We start from the raw sequence: 19,667 nt of genomic DNA on the forward strand, positions 1-19,667 counted from the left end.
TTTACTTTAACATCAGGAACAGTTTGGTGACAGACACTGGTCACCTGTGGGAAGTGAAGTTTATGGTTAGTTTAGGTCTCATCCTTAAATGTTAGTCAGTTCTATTAAAACCTGAGCCTACCAAGTCTTCTAGGTGTTTGATTTACATGTGTTAAGGTAAAACTGTTAAAAGTTGTGTTAATGTTCCCAAGCAAAAATGTCTGATTGCTAAACTCCCCCAGCCTTTTCAAGTTTTATTGCTGAGCATGGTGCTATGTGGTGTGGAATCTCTTAGGTTCTTCTGGGTCATCTGCCTGGTTGTATCACCTCCCAGCCTCCTGCACATTCCCCAGTCTATTCACTGAAGGGGACAGAGAGAAACAGGTTTTGATGCTCTGCAAACGCTGTTCAGTCATAGCTGAAACACTGATGCACTATTGTTCTGGTCACAAATTTAAAACATAGAACCATATTAGCTGCTATAATTGCATCCTAGCCAAACCTGCTACATACAGAAGCAGAATTGAATGTGAGGTAGGACCCTCCTGCTTCTAGAACTACAGAAGAGGAAAAAATTCTGTTACCTTCAGCTCATTTTGCATTCAAGCTTCAGCATCTAGAAGGATGCTGACTCTGAGAAACCTGGGAGAAAACATCCCTTCTGCATGCCCAAATTCAAATGATTGAGTGGCATGCCATGGGACTAGAACTTATTTCTAAGTTTGATCGTCTTGTAGTTTGGACTGGAAACAGAGCATTTATGTTGGTAATATCCAAATAATGATTTTAAACTAGTCAGAAAATGTCTTCTGTTCAGTCATAGGGTCTCTGCTAGCTTTCTTTGGCATTACCTGAAAGTTTTATTTCAATGCTTGAGTATGTATGAGAATTTGCAGCCCCAAGCTGTCCTCATTTGTTTTCCTTGTTGGGACTGATTTTGCTACAGCTAGTGAAATCAGCAATCAGGAAACTTTGTGGACAGAAGTGGAGGATGTCTATTGCTTGAATTTACTGAGCTTGTAGGGCACTATATGATCCTTTGTCTCCTACTTAATACTTGAGTAATTACTGATACTTGGCCTTGTTACATGTGTGGTTATTCAGGGAGGGAGGAGCTCTACAGCATTTCATTGTTTTACTCACCTGGTTTTGTTTCTTCACAAATTAGTGGTAAGGAGAGCTAGTTTGCAGAACTACTTGAAATATTAGATCTGAAAAGAAAATCCACATTGACATGTCTTATTGAAAAGTATAAGCTACTTCTTATCTAGATAAACTACAAACATAAGAAACAGTCTAAAGGGAAGGGGTAACTTTTCTCCCATGGGAAATTAGATCACTTTCCAGAAGTTAGCTTGAATACCAACACATAGTTATAGGAGAAGAATATAGAGCAGCCATGGGAATTCAAGCTTTGTCTTCATAGTAAACATTGCATTAAGACTTCTCTAGCTTGTCCTAATCTGATATGTGATAATCAGTGTTAGGCATACACTTGATTCACAGTGCTTTTGATTGCATTCTGTGATAGAAGCACATAGTTTTGAAGTTTTATTTCTTCATTTGCTTTTCAGATCATAAGTACTGACTGTTCTGAGTCTTCCCTATGACTCAGTTTTTGTCAACATTTTCTTCTACATCTGGGTTCCCAGTCTGGTTTTGTAGTTTGAGAAGAAACTGGAGAGTGATTTTTTTTTTTTTTCCTAATTAAAGTGCAAAATAAGCGTAGTTTTTGGTGATTGAGAGCTACTGGCTGGTGGTATTTCATGAATGTGTGTATAGTTGTCCACAGTCTAGGTGTCCACATAGGCAGTCTTTTTTTTTTCAGTGTTCTAAAAGACAAGGGATGTCTGTCCCCTAAAAAATCAGCATAGCCAGAACAGCAGAACAAGAGCGTCCCTGGAAGATTTGAACAGGGGTGACAGGACTAATGTGTGTGAAGTACTTGGAAGTTAATACAATTCGGTGCTACTGGTGTCCCCATTTCTATGACAGTACTGCTCTGGAAAAGGTGCAATTCAAAGAGGGGTACAGATTGAACAGTACTAAAACTGTTGGAAGAAATAAAGGTAGGAAGAAACATCCAAGCTTAGTGGTACTAATGTAAGTTGCTGCAGGACAGAGAAAGGGAAAGCAGTTTCATCAAAAGTAAACTTGGAACATGGCATTTTCATAGTAGAGATGGAAAAGGTTTGCCTGAGTCTAGTTTGTTAGCCCTATGCTGAGAGAGAGAGAGCTGGTGGATTTAAACTGAGCTTTCCTGCATGCTTCTTTCTGAAGCTTTAGAGTTAGGCTAGCTACTGAAGAACACTGGAGGCAAAAAGAATGCTCAAACACATTGCCTTTAGTCTCAGGAATTTGGGCTAGTCACTGGAAACTCCAGGTCAAATGGGGAGCGTTCAGAAGTGGAGGCACATTAGGGGACAAGTCAGTTAATAGTGGCTCTTTATCCTGGTAAAGCCAATTAAAAAAAAAAAAAAGTGGAGGGGGTTCTATTTCATTATCTTGTTGAAAATCAGAAATAATGAAACCTTTTGATTTTGTATATTCGATTTATTTCTTCCAAAAATCATTTTATATCCTCCTCCTAAAAGTCTCTATTTTTCTTCTTTGTAATGTGAGTTTAAATGTGTCATGTACAATTATGGTTGTTGTACATTGGAGAACAACAAACAAACTGGTTTTAACCTTTTTTCTCATTACTTTCTTAGAAAAAGGTTGTTTATGGAACTAAAAAGTAATTGCATACCATCAAATATTATTTAGCAACTTTGTATACTGGCAACATTACTGTTACTCTAGGTGTTAGCCCTAAGTGTGTCTCACTGATTTTCAGATTTCCTTTGTGCTTACTGCAGATTGAAAACACTACAGGTAAACAATCTCCAAGAACCTGAAACTGTTTATTAATTTCATAGAATAAATTACCAATATGAAAATGGATCTCTTCTAGCTTCTTCTGGTTTCTCGGTTTCTTGAGAATCAATTTTGGGGTTTTATTGCTTCAATTTGGATCTTAGTGGCAGTTGTGTCATTAACATACTTCTCGTTTGTGGGTCGTGTGGTGTATTTATAAAAAGTCACAAAAAGTTGGCCTGCCTTTTAAAAGGGAATCTGCTTCTACAGAGGAGACATTCTATTCTCAAATTCTATTTACGTTCTTCTTGAAATAAAGTATTTCAAGAGAAAGCATTTTCTTGTTCAAGAAGAGTAAAGTATTCAGTTCCACAACTGCTGTTTAGATCTAAGGAGTTCAGCATTTCTATTAAGAATTGAGTTGAAGGGAGTCCTGGAATTCTTCTGGCCTTTCAGATGGTTCATTTTCCCTCTTCTCTGAGTTCCTTGCATGCTGAACAGTGGATGGCCAAATCTTTTAAGGTTTGCTTCATCATTGTTTTAATAATAATTGTTTTAATCATTGTTTTAATGGCAGTATTTCAGAAGTAGCTTATAACAAGGCACTGGGTGAATGACAATTACTGTGTTCCAGTTATTTAATACGCTGTGGATGTCATCAGTATGCCTTTTATAAACTGGACTGTTTTTAAGTAGCTGAGTTAATTTTTTAAAAAATTCTAAATTTTATGTGCCAAAAAGTGTGAGATTAAGAGGAATTTCAAAGGCTGTGTATTTGAAAGACAAGCTAAAACCTAAAAAATAAAAGTTTAAAGTAAGTGGCATGCTGAGATCACTTGCCACTTCCAAATAACCGTCCATACAGGAGCTCATTTCAATTAACTTAAAACTATGAGTATTATTCAAGAATTATTAAACGTATAAAACCCAATTTAAAGTTTACACATGTGCAATAAACTTCTTCCTTGCTTCTGTATTTTTAGTACAAATTTAAGTTTATCTAATGTAGAAATCTACGGGAGTTGTCAGGAAAGACTCTTATAACCTTGGTGTAATTTGGATTTATTTTTTTTCACCATTCTTGAAGTGGGTGTCTTCCTGGCAGGAGCCTGTGTTTCAGGCTTTTTTCACTGTTTTCCATACCTGTAGTTCTAAGACAGTTTTTCAGGGTTGTGTTCTGAAATAAATGTTTCTTCTACTTTCAGGCTCATCTACTTCTAGTGATCCCATATGGTCTGGCCATTCACCACCACCTCACCAAGAAAATTGGGTCAGTTTTGCAGATACCCCACCAACCAGTGCTCTTTTAGCCATGCATCCTGCTTCTGTCCAGGTGTGACACTTTATTGGTATTTAATTTGCTTCATTCAGATTGTTGCAGTCCTTTTTTCATATTTTTCACTGCAAATGTTTACCATGTAGCTGTGCTGTAGTCTGTTCAGTGCTGTATACCCAGCAGATACTTGTTTAAATTGAGTTGACCTCATTTGGAGTGATTTAACTGGAAGTTACTAATCTTAGAAATGTCAGCAGTTATGACTTTGAATTATTTGTGCTTAGCTTCTTTGCAAATGTGCCGTGCTTTTTTTTTTTGCTTACATACCTGCAATCATTCCTACCCATGCGTATCCATGTGCAAAAATACCCTGTCACTATCCGGTAGATACAATCTGTTGATAGTTTCTTGTAGTTTCTAAAGAACTGTGAGATTTAACTATGCTTTACTTTTTGAAGGCAAGAAGTTCAGAATTCATAGGAACACTTTAGGTAGATAATACTGAGGAAAAATATTTCATTTCAGGACCAGACAACAGTACGAACTGTAGCATCAGCTACAACAACCAATGAAATTCGTAGGCAATCAAGTAGTTATGATGACCCCTGGAAAATTACTGATGAACAAAGGCAGTATTATGTTAATCAGTTTAAAACCATTCAACCTGATCTAAACGGATTTATACCAGGTAAGTTACTCTTTAAAAAAATATAATTGTGGGTGCAGTAGTTCTGTTACAAAGACTTTGTTGGGTACTCCAGGTTTGCATACCATTTCAAAGAAAGTTCTGCATTTTACTGATAGCTTCCTGGTAAACTGCAGTGTAATTCAAGAAAGGACTTGAAACCCGTTTGCCTTTTTTGCTTCAGTTCTAGAAATAAGTTCTGCTTTTTCCCCAAACCTTTGCCAAGTAGCTTATCTCCTTGATCATAAATCTGAAAATCTTCTAATTATTTAACTTGGTTCAAATATTAAAAATTGTTATTGTAATTTTTCAGGATCTGCAGCTAAAGAATTTTTCACTAAATCAAAACTACCTATTCTTGAACTTTCTCATATTTGGTAAGTGTAATGCGTATTGAGATTGTTTTGAAAGATCACAGCTACCTGGCAATCAGTTACCTAATTTTTTGTTTTCTAGAATGTGTTAAGTAATATTTCACTATTACTCTAGCAAGTTTAGTCTTACGTTTATGCAAATATTACTTCAGTGGGCTTCAATGGGTCTAGCCTGACACTACTAAAAAAGCATTGTTTTAGCTTGTGAAGAAAGTTCAAGCCCTTCAGAGTAAGAAGTACTCTGAGATTTTATATTGTTAAAGTTGTATTTAAATACAAATAATAAATTCCTTAATCCTGTATTTTTTGAGTCTCAGTATGTTTTATTTAAACATACAGATGCAAATATTTTTAAATGCAATTAGTGGTACTTCATAATCAATTCATCTTTGACTCGATGCAGATCTTGTCTTTTATTGTGTTCTAGAATTTATACTGCATCATTGCATTCTATCATTAAATGGCTTACCTTGACAGATTTAGTCTTTCAAACAGTGTAATGATTTCTAACTAATTTTTTCCTATTGAAAAACAAATCATGTTACCTCAGCAGTATCATTTCTAGGCACTTGAAGAAAGTGCTTTAGTATGCCAGAAATCTGAGACCAATAACGTTGTGTAGTACTGTCTCAAATGCAGGGAAAGGAGTAAAAATTAAACCAAATGGAGAGAAATAAGTGGGTTTAAATATTCTAAGAAATGTCACTTGATAAAAGCTCACCTTTTGAAGAATAAAGCACGTAGCACTAATATGGAGTGCTTAATAGGGTAAATAAACTACAGGCTGCGTTCTTTGATCTTCTAAGTAGCACAACAAAAGTTTGTCATTTGGAAATAAACTTAAGAAATTCTGTTATGTTTATACTAAGTTTTCCTTTTTTAGGGAACTCTCGGATTTTGATAAAGACGGTGCACTGACGTTGGATGAGTTCTGTGCTGCATTTCATCTGGTGGTTGCTAGGAAGAATGGATATGATTTGCCAGAAAAGCTACCTGAAAGTTTAATGCCCAAACTGATTGATTTGGAAGACTCAACGGGTAAGACATGTTTCAGCACAAATTTTGGTATTTGCAATTGATGTCATAGTTAAGGTTATATTATATCAGCAGACACTTGTAGGTTTGTAAGTGATCATTTTGCTATACTTGGTGAAAAGTGAATCATTGTGCAATTTTTAGAAATCTTAATCAGTGCTCAGAAGTAATCCAAGTACATATATATTTCTCTACATGGAGATGCTATTTAAACATAGTATACATATGGTCTCATTTGGAAATGCAGCCTGTGTTCTTTATAGGTGACTTAAGGAAAACAAGATTATCACAATATAGATTTACTCATGGTTACCATTGTATTCCAAATTCCCAATCCAAATGTACTTCAAACTTGGTTTCAAATAAATATGCTTTGTTTGCTAAAATTTCTGAAAATAGGGCATGAGTTTCTAAGTATTAAAGGTAAAAAATATTTATTAAAAAATATTCTGAGATTAAGTGATAGGGGTAGGACAGTTAGGTAGTTTAAAAGCACAGGATTAAATAGCGCAGTTATTTTAATTCTACACTTGACTAAACAGCAGAATTTATCCTCTGTTGCCCTCACAACTAATTTTTCTGTGCATAGTCCTTTAAATTTGGTTGCTCCCAGGTAAACCGTTGAATGTATGAGTTCAGCTTGTTAATATTTGTCTAAAACACTTAGAAAGCAAAGTGGAAGCATCACTGAAAAGCAAACTACTATTCCATGTAAATGTGCTATTTAAAAACAGGCTGGTTTTGGCCATCTTTTTTTTTTTATTATTTTAAAACAGATAAATAAAGCTGAATATTTATAGCCTACTTCATAAATACTATACTTGCATTGAATACTGAATCTTTGTAGAACTTGAAATAATTGTGTTAAAATTAACTTCAGATAACTCCTCAGAATTCCATTCTTACCATTCTTGATGGTGAGGCTTTGAACATAGGTAATAAAACTTGTAGCCTTTTTACTTTATTGTTGCTTACAATCTTGTGTTCAGAGGAAAGATGTTTTTAGGTACCATTCACTACTGATGACTTCTATATTTGTGTTGCTTTTTTAAAAAGTGAAATCTATTGGCTAGAAAAACAACATTAAGCAGTCTTTACTTTGGAATGTCAGGTTATACTGTAGGTGTTGTACGGGTATCATGGTTTTCTAGAGCTTTTCTTTTTACTAAATATTTCAAAAGGGGGGTCCCTTCCTACTGTGTTTGTCAGATTTCAGAAATTTTTGACCTGGCAATTATTGATGAGTTCTTAAACTAGATAGAGTGGCTCTTGCTTTAATAATTAAACCATGTTCTGTGGGAGTAGCTCAGTTCCTCAGCCTCTCAGCTGCAGTCAGCAGCAACTACAGTGTTCTCAGTATGAGTAAGCACGTTACTATGGAGAAGACTTCCGTAAGAAAAATCTACAATTAATTGGGTGAAGGTCTAGCAAATGCCTAAAAACTATCCACTCTATTTTTGCGTCAAGGTGATTGCCAAGCAACATCTTCATAGGATATGGAATAACAAAAAATATTGCTATATATGTAGAAATATCTACATACATACCTGGTCGGTCCACTACTTTCATTGGCATAGCCAGTTTTGAGAGTTTTGCCATATAACTGAAGTTGTCTGGAAACTTTATATATTGGACATAAACCAAGAAGTTGTATATGTTATTTTACAGGCAGCTTTGTTAAAACTTGTACTTATTTTTATGAAGTACAAAGTAGTCTTTAAATTTGAGGAAAAACTTCTTGTAGGAGTAAAAATGTTTTTCCTCTCTCATATTAAAGGGAAGTTATCTTATTCTGGTGAATATTGAAAGGTTACTATGCTGTATGCTAAAAATAAATAAAATCCAACCGATACTTGATTCTGCTGATGTTTTTAATGGCAACAATGAAAAGAGACTTGCAAACTTCTTAAGTTTTATACAGTTAAGTGTATTTCTTCTATATTTGGGCCACTGGTGTTGGAAATAGCTGATTTTTTCTAGCACTTGACATGGATTTATCACCAGATAAATATTATGGTTAAATATTTTAGGAGAAGTTACTGACTTAGCTGTAACTTCACCTGTAGTTGCAGCAGTTCAAATCCGTATTTCTATAACCCATTAATTTATAATTAAAATTTACTAATATATCTAAGTGCAGGTTACTGTGTATATTAAGATGTGTTCACCCTGAGGACTATAAATGAAGTGTAGAAAGATCAACCAGTTAAATTTCTTAATATTTTTTCCCATAAAAAGCTGTATTTCAATAAAAGCTCACTACACAGCCACCTTAGAAATGGGAACTGTAAAGTATGACACTGAAATAGTTTTTTGACTGAATTTTTCATGGGATAACAACTTTCTCAAAGAAAAAAATTGTGTTAGTGATCCTGTTCTGCTGACTGAAGCAACAATACCATACTTTCAGGCAGTTCAAGAAAGTGAATTACTTGATTTTTCCCTTTACTTTCTTTGATACCAGTTTTAAACTTTTTCAGTGCGTTAACAGTACCATTATTTACTTTTTTTTTTGTTAGAAACTTTTCCTTCACCTTCCACACTGGAAGCATGGAAGCTTCAGCTCTGCACTTGAAAATTGTTGTATCTTTCCATTTTAATTTTGTGTGGTATAGCACTGCTGCCCTACAGAATTTTGAAAACAATTTTTAAAGGAGGTGGCAATACCCCACACAATATCCTTGTCTCTAAATTGGAGAGACATTCATTTAATGGATGGACTGCTCAGTGGGTAAGGAGTTGGCTGTGTGGTCACACTCAAAGAGTTGTGATCGATGGCACAGTGTCCAAATGGAGATCAGTAACGAGGGGTGTTCCTCGTTCCTCAGAGGTTGGTGCTAGGACTGGCATTGTTTAACATCTTTGTCAGCAACATGGACAGCAGGATTAAGTGCACCGCAGCAGGTTTGCCAGTGACACCAAGCTGTGTGGTGTGGTCGACACACTGGAGGGACGGGATGCCAGCTGCAGGGCCCTGGACGTGCTTGAGAGGTGGGCCTGTGTGAACCTCATGAGTTTCAACAAAGCCAAGTGCAATGTCCTGCACCTGGGTTAGGGCAATCCCAGGCACAAATACAGGCTGGGCAGAGAATGAATTGAGAGCAGCCCTGAGGAGAAGGACTTGGGGGTGTTGATTGATGAGAAGCTCAACATAGGCTGGCAATGTGGAGTTGCAGCCCAGATAGCCAGCCATACCCCAGGCTGGCTCAAAAGGAGCATGGCGAGCAGGGCAAGGGAGGTGATTCTCCCCCTCTTCTGCTCTTGTGAGGCACCAGCTGGAGTGTGCGTTCAGCTCTGGGGCCCCCAGCACAAGAAGGGCATGGAAGCATTAGAACAAGTCCAGAGGGACTGGAGCACCTCTCCTATGAAGACAGGCTGAGGGAGTTGGGGTCGTTCAGCCTGGAGAAGAGAAGGCTCCAGAGAGACCTTAAAGCAGCCTTTCAGTACCTAAAGGGGGCTACAGAAAAGATGGGGAGGGACTCTTCGTCAGGGAGCGTAGTTATAGGACAAGGAGAAATAGCTTTAAGCTAAAAAGAGGGTACGTTTAGTTCAGATATTTGGAAGAAATTCTTTACTCAGAGGGTGGTGAAGCACTAGAACAGGTTGCCCAGAGAAGTTGTGGATGCCCCATCCTTCATAGATCATAGAATGGCTTGGGTTGGAAGTGTTGAAGGCCAGGCTGGATGGGGCTTTGAGCGACCTGGTCTAGTGGGTGGCATCCCTGCCCATGGCGGGGGGGTGGAATTCGATGGTCTTTAAATTCCTTACCAACCCAAAGCGTTCTATGATTCTGTGATCTTTATGCTGATCAGGGAGAGAAATGAGGTGTGTTAAGTTCATAGAATAATGTGGCAATTCTGCAATGCATTTGAATGGTTTTAGTATTTTGAATTGGATCATAAACTTAAAAGAACCATCTGGATTGCAGTGGCTTCACTTAAGATACAACATTTTGTTGTGGTATTTGTAAATAGATAATGTCAGCCCTTCAGAATGAGTCAGATGTGTCAACGTAAAAACTAGCTGTAGAAGAAAACTGCAGTGAGGAGAGTATGAAATCAGAAAATTGTGCAGATACTTCTCTCCAAGTCATTAAACATTTATTTCAAGAATTGAGTACTGTTCATAGCATCTGTCTTTGGAATTTATGATCTGCAGCTGAAATGAACACTAGTCTAACATCTATTGTGAAAATTAACATCAATATTTTCCTTTAAACTCAATTTTATCTCTGTTTATAAAAGCCAACAATCCTTTATGAAACTCAGAGAAGATTTTGCTTTTCCATAAATTTGTTTTTTGTTTAGGCTGTTGCAGCAATGGCACTTCTTTTTAAGGAAAATAAAGTTAGATCTTCTGTCGCTGGTATTTTGTCTCTCAGAGATGCCTTCCTCAATAACAGAAAACAGATTGAATTTTTGCAATAATACTTAATTTCTACAGGATGCTTTTAAGGCTAAAAGTGTATTTCATAATTATGTCATTCCTAACTAAAAACATTTGTATTAAAAAGTACAGTTTTTAACAAAATACAGCATGACTTATGAATTTTAACAAAATACAGCATAGTTACGAATTAATTTTGTGCTTCTGGACAATTTTTAATGGAGAATCTGTCATGCTTTGTGTCTCATTAGCTGTACTCAAACTTTTTCAGAAATGTCTTAATTTTTCATGTGGGTATCTGTAAATTCCTTGAATTACAGGTAGCCACGTAGCCTGTCCACAGCAGTTTTCAGCTTTTATTTTTTAACTTTGCATTTAAGATTAGTAGTAGAAATATGTATTTCTAAAATATTACTACTGGTATATGTTGAATTTAGTATATTAATGTTGTGTACAGTGGCCACAATGTCATACTGGCTATTTGCAGACATCATGCTGCCTGTGAAGGTCTTGATAACTTGATATAATGTTTATTGTCAGTTTTTTCCTAAAGCAGATATTAGATGCAGCTTGTATCTTTAATATTTTAAGGCATTTTATTCGGAAGGACAGTCATACAGGTACTGGGCATAATTTTGGAAACAAGTCTCAACTTCGCACCTGGCTGTTTACTCAAAGTGTATAAGATCTTTGAAGTTTTGACAAGTTACTGGTTTTTCTCTGTTTTCTTTTTGTTTAAAGACTGAGGTGTTACTGACATTACGGGCTTAAGATGGGACAATTTTTATTTCTTTCTGGAAGAGTTTTGGATATTGTTATTAGGCTGTGCCTCCTGCTGTCTCCAGCAGTACTTCAGAAATATTGGCTGCTGTTGGTTTTTCAAGGTGTGGTTGGCCACCATTCATTCAAGCATTCCCAGTTTGAATTTTTCTCTGAGCAGCAATTTTACATATTCCCCACCCCCTCCAAACCATGCAACACCATCTGGTGTTGGATTTGTCATGAGCTTCTTCGCAATGAAAGACAGCAGACACAATACAGAGTTATAGCAGAAGAGCAGGCTGTAGAGTTTAGTTGCTGAGAAGCCTGAAACCAATCCTTTTTAAATTTTTTTATAGATTATAATTTCTGCATTATTTTCTTTCAAGCAGTCCTTTTAAGTGGTAATTTAAATAGTCTTCTACAGTATTTTACCTCGTTCAGAGTTTTAATTCTCTGGTCTATAGACATTGTTAGTTTGTATAGCTACTTATCAGTCACTTTTTCCACCTGTTCTTGCTACGTTATACATTTGTAAACTGAACTTCAGTTGTTGGAAGCTTTCAAGGCATTACTTGTAGTCTGTGTAGCAAATTAGCTGACACTAAGCAGGATTTCATTGTGTCATGCAGGATGTCTAATCTGCTGTTTACATTTAGGTTACCCAATTCCTTTATAGTTAGAAAAGAACAAAAGAGTGCTGCGTCATGAAAACTGGTACAACGCTGGAGGACGATGCTTTCTGCAAGGGATTCTACCTGCTGAAAGCCCAGGGAAAATTGTAATTACAGTAACAATGTACAGTTGCAATGTGACAGCTGCTAGACTGGTTCAGTTTGCAAGATGAAATGAATGGAAACATCATTCTTTTCGTTAAGAAGCTTAAAACTTAAATCCTCTTTGCAGAATGGTCTTTTAAGGGAGTGGTTTACTTCATCTGTTCTCATATTTTTTGTTTGCATTGATACACCATTTTTACTTTATCTTATATAAGGGCGTATTTTATTCTGTAAGATAACTTGCTAGTGCTGGGTTTTAGCTAATAAACACAAGTGTAAAGTTATCATCCTGTAAGTAATTATATTTACCTGTACATATAATCGAGATTTGAAAGTGCTATTTAAAACCTGAAGTACAGGGAAGCCAGTAAGATTTGGAATAACGTTCAAAGTCTGATTTTTCAGGAAGATCCTCTAAAGAAGGGTAGCACCTTGATGGTACATGTGATTTGACTGTTTTGTCTGTTGCTAGGTATTTACTTGGAATAATCTGATCAGGAGGTGTAGGGACAGGAAAAGAATAATGGCTTTACACTAAAAGCAGGTAGATTTATATTAGATATTCAGAAAAAATAAAATCTTTACTCAGCGGGTGCTGGGGCACTGGCACAGGCTGCCCAGAGAAGCTGTGGATGCCCCATCCCTGGAAGCGTTCAGGGCCAGGCTGGATGGGGCTTGGAGCAACCTGGTCTAGCAGACCATGGCAGGGGGGTTGGAGCTATATGATATTTAAGGTCCCTTCCAATCCAAACAGTTCTCTTAAAAGTTTAAATAAGGGATACTTAGCACTTGAGATGTGAACAGCTTTTTTTGAAAACAAACTGAATGCCGTACATGATTTTGGTTTATAGTCATTTCTTTCATTTCAGAAGTTGGGGAACAGACCGGTGAGGTAGGTTATTCCAGCTCTCCAGCAGAAGCACCTCCAAGCAAGTCTCCATCAATGCCATCCCTAAACCAGACCTGGCCAGAATTGAATCAGAGCAGTGAGGTTAGCATTTCTATCTAAGAGTTGTTTCATTGCCACCCACCATCAATAGCTAAACTGTATGCATACATAATTCATAAGTGTATCATTGATTGCAAGTTGTGAATGTATTGAAAGAAACTTCAGCAGAACAATAGATAAAAAATCAGTGAAAGATTCCACACATTGAATTGTAAAAATGTTTAATTTTTGTCTTATTGTGACATGAGCTAGTGTTTAAAATGCTGTCAATAATATTAATTAAGCTTTATTTTCATCACTAAATGATCTCATGTCATACCTATTGGAGAGATTTAATTCATTTTTTATTTCTCAGTGTTTCAGTATTTTGTGACTGAAGGCTTTTACAGCCAAAGCTTTTGCAAAACTTCAAAATAAATCTCAAAATAAATTTCTGGTGTATCTGGACATTGAGATTATCTCTGGAGGTAATTTTACCACAGAATATAAAATGCTTCACAAGTAATATAGAGAAATTATAGCTCTGGGATTACATCAAAAACAAAGTTGGATCTCAAGACAGTCACTGGTAAATTTCTTTAAATTTTTGCTGTTTTGTGCTGCAGGTATTCACTTGGTCATTGTTTGCTGTCTGTATTTACTGTATAGGATTGCTTATGTAGTAGGTTGTATTTTGTCAGCATTTGGAGCTGAGGTTACCAAAAGGGATTTATTTACAAATTGTCCATTGTTTATAAAGTCCGTAAGAGTTTAACTCCTAGAGCTTCTTACTGCTTTGTTTTAACCTATTTGGTCTGTGTGATTTAATCAGAACAAGCCATTTTTTTTATTCTGAGAGATTTCAGAGACTCAGTTGATTTCCTGACTGCAACCATACTACAAAGATGGTGTAGGCTTATTTTTCATTATAAGAGAAAAAAGTATTGAAGTTACTTTAACAATGAGACTCTCAAGAGGATTCTAAAACTTTTAAACATCTAAGATAGTTCTATCAGTAGCTGAGTATCTTGCCTCTTACTAAAAGAGCTTTTTGTAGCTCCTTTCTTACTTAACTTTCTTACTTAAAATTCAAGTGACTAGAAGATTCTTGGTAAAAGTTTTAGAGGAACCAAAGCAATCAGTATGAAATGGAAAATACATTATTTTTTTAGGATTAAAGGTTAAGAGCAGAGGAAATTTCATCTCTAGGGGGAAGAGATCTGGTAAGAGTCCGCCCTTCTTTTCAAGGGCAATGCAAACCTCACAGTAGTACCCTTAAATAAAAAATGTGTGAAGTAGTGAATCTGAGTTCTGTTTGACAGAGTAGCTCTTAGATTGCTGGTAGAAAGTAAGTTTTAAGAGGTAGGCAAGCAGATACTCGGTTATTGCTAAAATATTGTAAATGCTTTGCAAATGTATTAAAATTTGCATTGGTATGTTCCCACATGCTTATGATAAAGATTAATTAAGTTATATTGGTAAGCTGCATTGTAGTTGAACAAATTCTTTTAGGACCCAATGCAACTCAAATCAACTGAATATAGGATAATTACACTGGTGGAGCAAAGTTAATTTTAACTTGCGATCAGCCAAGACCTTCTTTTACAAAACTGACTTTATATATCCAGCTAGAGACTGTGATACTTTCTCCTGAAAATCAAATCAGACTTTAAGAGCTTTGGAAAAGTTCTCTGACTAAATATACTACCAAACATTAACTATACTAAAATAAGAGTTAAACATTAAGTGCTGAGTTCTTGATCTAACATAATGGAACTTCTGATTCTTCAGCTGTACGCTGTGCATGCTTGCTCCTCAGCATTTTCTCTCCAGCTTGAGTTAGGTCAAAGTCCTCAAGGTTTTAGTGCTGTGAAAAAATTTCTGGTATTACTGCAGGCACCAGTCTAACTGTTGACTCTTGTAGTTGTCATCAACAAATGAGTTGTTTGAAAAAGCTATGCAGCTTTGGATCAACTGCCATTCCAGGCAGTTTGCATCCCAGTTACTTTAAAAAACATTGGTTACTCTTTTATTTTTTTCTAGCTCGCAGTTGAATTTTAGACTCCAGTTGTCAGGTTCAGTTAGTGTAAGCTCACAGAGTATATGGAACAAGTTATCACCTTCAAACTACAAAATAAAGGAACACCATAAAAATCTACCTGGATACTCCGTGCTTCACATTTTCATCTCTATTCACATTCTCATCTCTACAATCCACTGATCACTTCTTTCTCGTTTCAGACATCTTTTCCATCCAATTTCAATGTTGAGCATTTAGTCCTGAGAGCTTAAAAAATTGAAAAGCCTATTAAATTTTTGTTGAAAGCAGTCTAGTGTCATATTAGCTTTGACACAGATACAGAGAGTTGCTTTTGAGTTCATGACTGTTTCAGATATTTAGATAGTTCTAGTAATAGTTCAGGTTGTTGAATTGTAGCTTTTAGTAAATATTTTAAAAGTATTTGTAAGACTTATACAAGTCTTAAAGACAGGTATTTTAGATTCAGCTAGTGGAAGATTTATCCTAGATAGTTATTTGTATTGTGGGCACTCTTAAATCTCTCACAGTTAGGTACAGTCCAGTAGACATGAAATATATGTAACTTGTTATTAACCAGGGAGTTAACAGTAACTAGCTTCTGGCTCCATCTCAAGATGAAGCATGAATAGCATGTTCCCTGGTTTAGTCAGGTGTTGATACTCATTTATCTGTGCCCAGCTATGGACCCTGAGGACAAGTAATAAATGCCCTGCAGTGTGTTTTTGGATGACTGGAATACGATGTAAATTCAGGATTCATCTCTTAAATATATAAAAAAAATATATATTCATGTGTTTATTTAGTTGTAATGTATATGCTGTATGCCTTTATGAAAGTGTTGAAAAATTGAGAAACGAGATTTCTGTAATTAAACAGTCTGTTTGCCAGTGTAGCCAGTAATGTTGAAGCCACTAGCCAAGTAAAGTTTAAAGGGTAGTGGTAGTTTTAAAATAAAAATAAACTGCGTATTTCGTGAAAATGAGCAGCCGTGTAAAGGCAAGAGGCCAAATCAGGGAAAAGGCTGGCAGAATTTGGCTGTTAAATTTTTCACCTAGTAAAATTTGACTAAACGCATCTGTGTAGCTCCATACTACTTGCAGTGGTGCTTCTTCACAGAGGGGTGGAGTGCCACTGAGTAAGTTGACTCCTACAATAAGCAAGATGGAACATTTAGGAAGGGAAAGCTCTACATCCTCCCTAAAAAGGTGTAGTTCTGGATTAAAAAAAAAAAAAAAAAAGCTGAATGACATCCCATGTGTCTTTGCCTTTGTTGGCAAGTCTGGAATGAGAAGTAAGGCCCTGTCTCTGCAAGGTATCACACATGAAGGCTCTTATAAATTCAGTGGGTCTTTTCCAGACTTTATTTAATTAATTTCAGCTGACTGAAAACAGCTCTTTAGGAATTTCCATAAAGAGCTATTTCTGAAATACTGTTTTGGACTAGTTTTATATACAGGCTATTAATTTAATATCTCTTCATGTAGAGGAGTGCATGAGATGGGGTTGACTAACACCATATACCATGTCCTGTATCATCTGGAAACATTCACATTGATTTGTCTCTAGAGCTGGGACAAGAGTATTAATTTATTTTCATGACTATACTAACATTTTTGTCATTCTGAGTGCTAAAAATCTTGTTTGAAAATAGGCTAATACGTTATTTTACCAAGATATAACAAGTTCAGCATTCCTGTTGTGATTTGACATCTAGTTTTCTGGATCACATTAACTTTATGTACTTTGGTACTTCATTGATCCAGTTGTATTTTGATTTACTAAGCATGAGGACTCGTGACAACTGTATATTGATAAAGCATGCCTATATCTTGTAAAACTGTTCAGAGATTGACTTATTTGCTTTTAACAATCAACAGTATGTTTGAATTTAATTCTTTGCCTTGACAGTGATCTAGATTTGTAAAAATACTCTTACAGAATAGAATCACTTCTCAGGGGTTGCACTGGCAAGCTGAACTGGTGTGATTGGAGTACTCTGCTCAGCATTCATTTATCTGAGACTTTGTAAGAAAATCAGTGCTTACTAAATACATTTGACACTGGGCAACTACAAAGCTGAGGAACCTTTCTGTAGATTTTATAATCACAAACAGGTGGCACTGATTGAATCTCTACAGTATTTGGCTAACCAGTTTTTTTAACTTGTATGACTTTCACTGGCAAACTCCAACATAATTTCCGAATTGACTGTGCACCTGTATCTTCATTACGAAATGTAAAAAGATTAATAATCTGACAATAAACTTGGTTGCACAACAATATCAGACTGAAATAGAAAGATTTTTTTTTTTATGTATTAGTGTGGTTTCTAAGTCAAGTACTGCCCAGTGCAAATACAGTACTTCCCAGTGCAACATCCGAACTACTATGCTAAGTCCTCCTCAGTGATCTTTTACTCCCATCTTTCTCATCATGCTGACTTCTCTCCTCTGTCTGTTCAGCAGTGGGAGACATTTAGCGAACGCTCTTCAAGCTCACAAACTCTGACCCAATTTGATTCTAACATTGCACCAGCTGATCCTGTAAGTCAATCACTTAGCTTGCTTGTTTGAAATTAATTTTATTAACACTGAATTTCCATTCATTGTATATAGCTGTTATGCATGATTCCATGAACTGCTTTTTTGGGAATGGTGGCAGGCTTATTAATTATTTTTGCTGATTTTTGGGAAAGAAGTTTTCTGGTACTGCTTAAGATTAATATCTGAGTGCAGTGAATGTTAATTTTCTTTGTATAGATGGAATACAATACTGCTATCAAAACCTGTAGTAGACAAAGCATTTAATATATTTTGAAAATGAGTTGACTCAAGGGCCACTCTCAGTGATAAATTAGTCCCCGTTTCAGATTCTGTCTTCAGTACCTCTTTGAAGCTGCAGATCTTTATTTGCACAAAATCTTAGGAGCTAATAATGCCAACTTAACTGAAAACGCTATCAGGCTTTAATGGAAGTAATATTTCATACTCCTAATGTTTTCAGTGACTTGGTTATTAATTGGGCTTTTAGTATTTCTCCAGCAAAAGCTGTGCTGTTTTAATTTTACTTAGCAAGGAGTGCCCTGAATGATGATGTACTTCCATATATTGTCCAGCTTTGGAGCCAGAAATCTACTACGTTGTTTCATGTTCTGCTGGTTTTAAACTTCAGGACATATAACACGGAAGTGATTCTGAAGTGCATTAAAATTACTTTAGAATTTAGCTGCTACTTTTCCTACTGCTTTTCTTACATACTCAATTACCCCTATGTCACTGTCCACTGTCATTTATTATATAGCAAAATCTAATAGGTGCACATAATAGGCATTTAACTGCTTTTAATATTAAACACACCCCTTCTGAAAAGATAATATTTACAAAAATTGCATATATATGCAAGTATAGTACATACACACAAATATATACTTCTTATTAGTACTCCAGTCTGAGACATCACTGATATTTATGTGCAAATAGCATTTCTAGATGCTGGAAGCTAGAACTCAAACTGCACTGTCTCCAGTGTGCAGAATTGCCTGGAATACTTAAATTAAAATGTCACTTAGTTAAAAAAGCAGCCTCTTTTCATCTCCAAGATAGACCTTTTAGGGTTAAATGTGCTATATTTTTTAAATTGTTTTTGAAATCAGTTAGTGGTTGTTTCTCTTTGTATATAGGTACTTAACAATGTAGAGCAATTGCTGTCTTGTTTCCACAACAAGGTAGTAATATATTCCTGCACATAATTATTAAATGACAGAAATTTGAATTTCAAAATTTTCCCATGTGCAGTTAACTTTAAAAGTGGAATTGTGATGTGTGGAAACCTCATATCTAGCCATATACTTGTGTGTGTGCGTATACATGTGTACATAAATATAAATTCAATGGAAATTTATACTGGTTAATGCCTTTGTTTGTACTCAATTCTTGTAGTTGAGAGCGTTTTTAAAGAACAGCAAGCATCTTTGATGCTTGGTAACTGTGTCTTCTTACAGTAAGCAGAAATGAGAGCAAATTTTCACTAACAGCATTCAGGCTTCTTATTTTAACGGTTTCAGCAGTGGTGCAGTGATTTTTTTTCAACTACTGATGCTCTCCCAAGGGAGAGAAGTAGCTTTCTTGAGTATTTATTAATAATGATCTAAAGAGTAAGTTCACAGACCAATTATTTTTTCTTACAATTGGAAAAGCAGCTTCATTGGAGAAAAAAGATGAATAGAAAAAGTTTTTAAAAACACATTCATCTCCTGGTATATTAACATAATGGCCCTATTATAAGGGAAAGTTGGTAGCATGTTAAGTTGCTTTCTGTAAAATTAGATTATTGATCTTTATTAGTACTTTACGTATAAATCCATTTAATCAAGACAAATTATTTTTGTAGTAGCTGCACATTAAAGCAGAGGGCTGAAGTAACTGCAGCAAGTGATTTTTGCATGATAATCGCGCTACAGGGGAGAAAAATGCAATATATCTTAATGTATTCCTAGAAGCCTCATGTGACAAGTGTTTGAGCTATATCTAAAAATGTGGTCTTAAAAGTTTATATTTGTGTCGAGTAGCG

At 35.8% G+C, this 19,667-nt stretch overlaps 1 protein-coding gene across 9 annotated transcripts in view; it reads left to right on the forward strand.

The window, feature by feature from the left end:
• The window catches only part of REPS1 (RALBP1 associated Eps domain containing 1), a 67,024-nt gene that overhangs the window by 31,611 nt on the left and 15,746 nt on the right, over positions 1–19,667 (forward strand). For 4 of the 9 annotated variants that reach the window (XM_032184361.1, XM_032184368.1, XM_032184365.1 and 1 more), the window contains exons 5-10: positions 4,041–4,168; positions 4,637–4,799; positions 5,110–5,173; positions 6,054–6,208; positions 12,999–13,120; positions 17,561–17,641. In XM_032184361.1, coding sequence (XP_032040252.1) covers positions 4,041–4,168; positions 4,637–4,799; positions 5,110–5,173; positions 6,054–6,208; positions 12,999–13,120; positions 17,561–17,641 — 713 coding nt within the window. The remainder of the gene's footprint in view (positions 1–4,040; positions 4,169–4,636; positions 4,800–5,109; positions 5,174–6,053; positions 6,209–12,998; positions 13,121–17,560; positions 17,642–19,667) is intronic. The other 5 variants (XM_032184367.1, XM_032184370.1, XM_032184363.1 and 2 more) reach the window with 4 other exon arrangements.

Source organism: Aythya fuligula, chromosome 3, assembly GCF_009819795.1.
Source record: "Aythya fuligula isolate bAytFul2 chromosome 3, bAytFul2.pri, whole genome shotgun sequence".
In the NCBI taxonomy this organism is placed as follows: Eukaryota; Metazoa; Chordata; class Aves; order Anseriformes; family Anatidae; genus Aythya; species Aythya fuligula.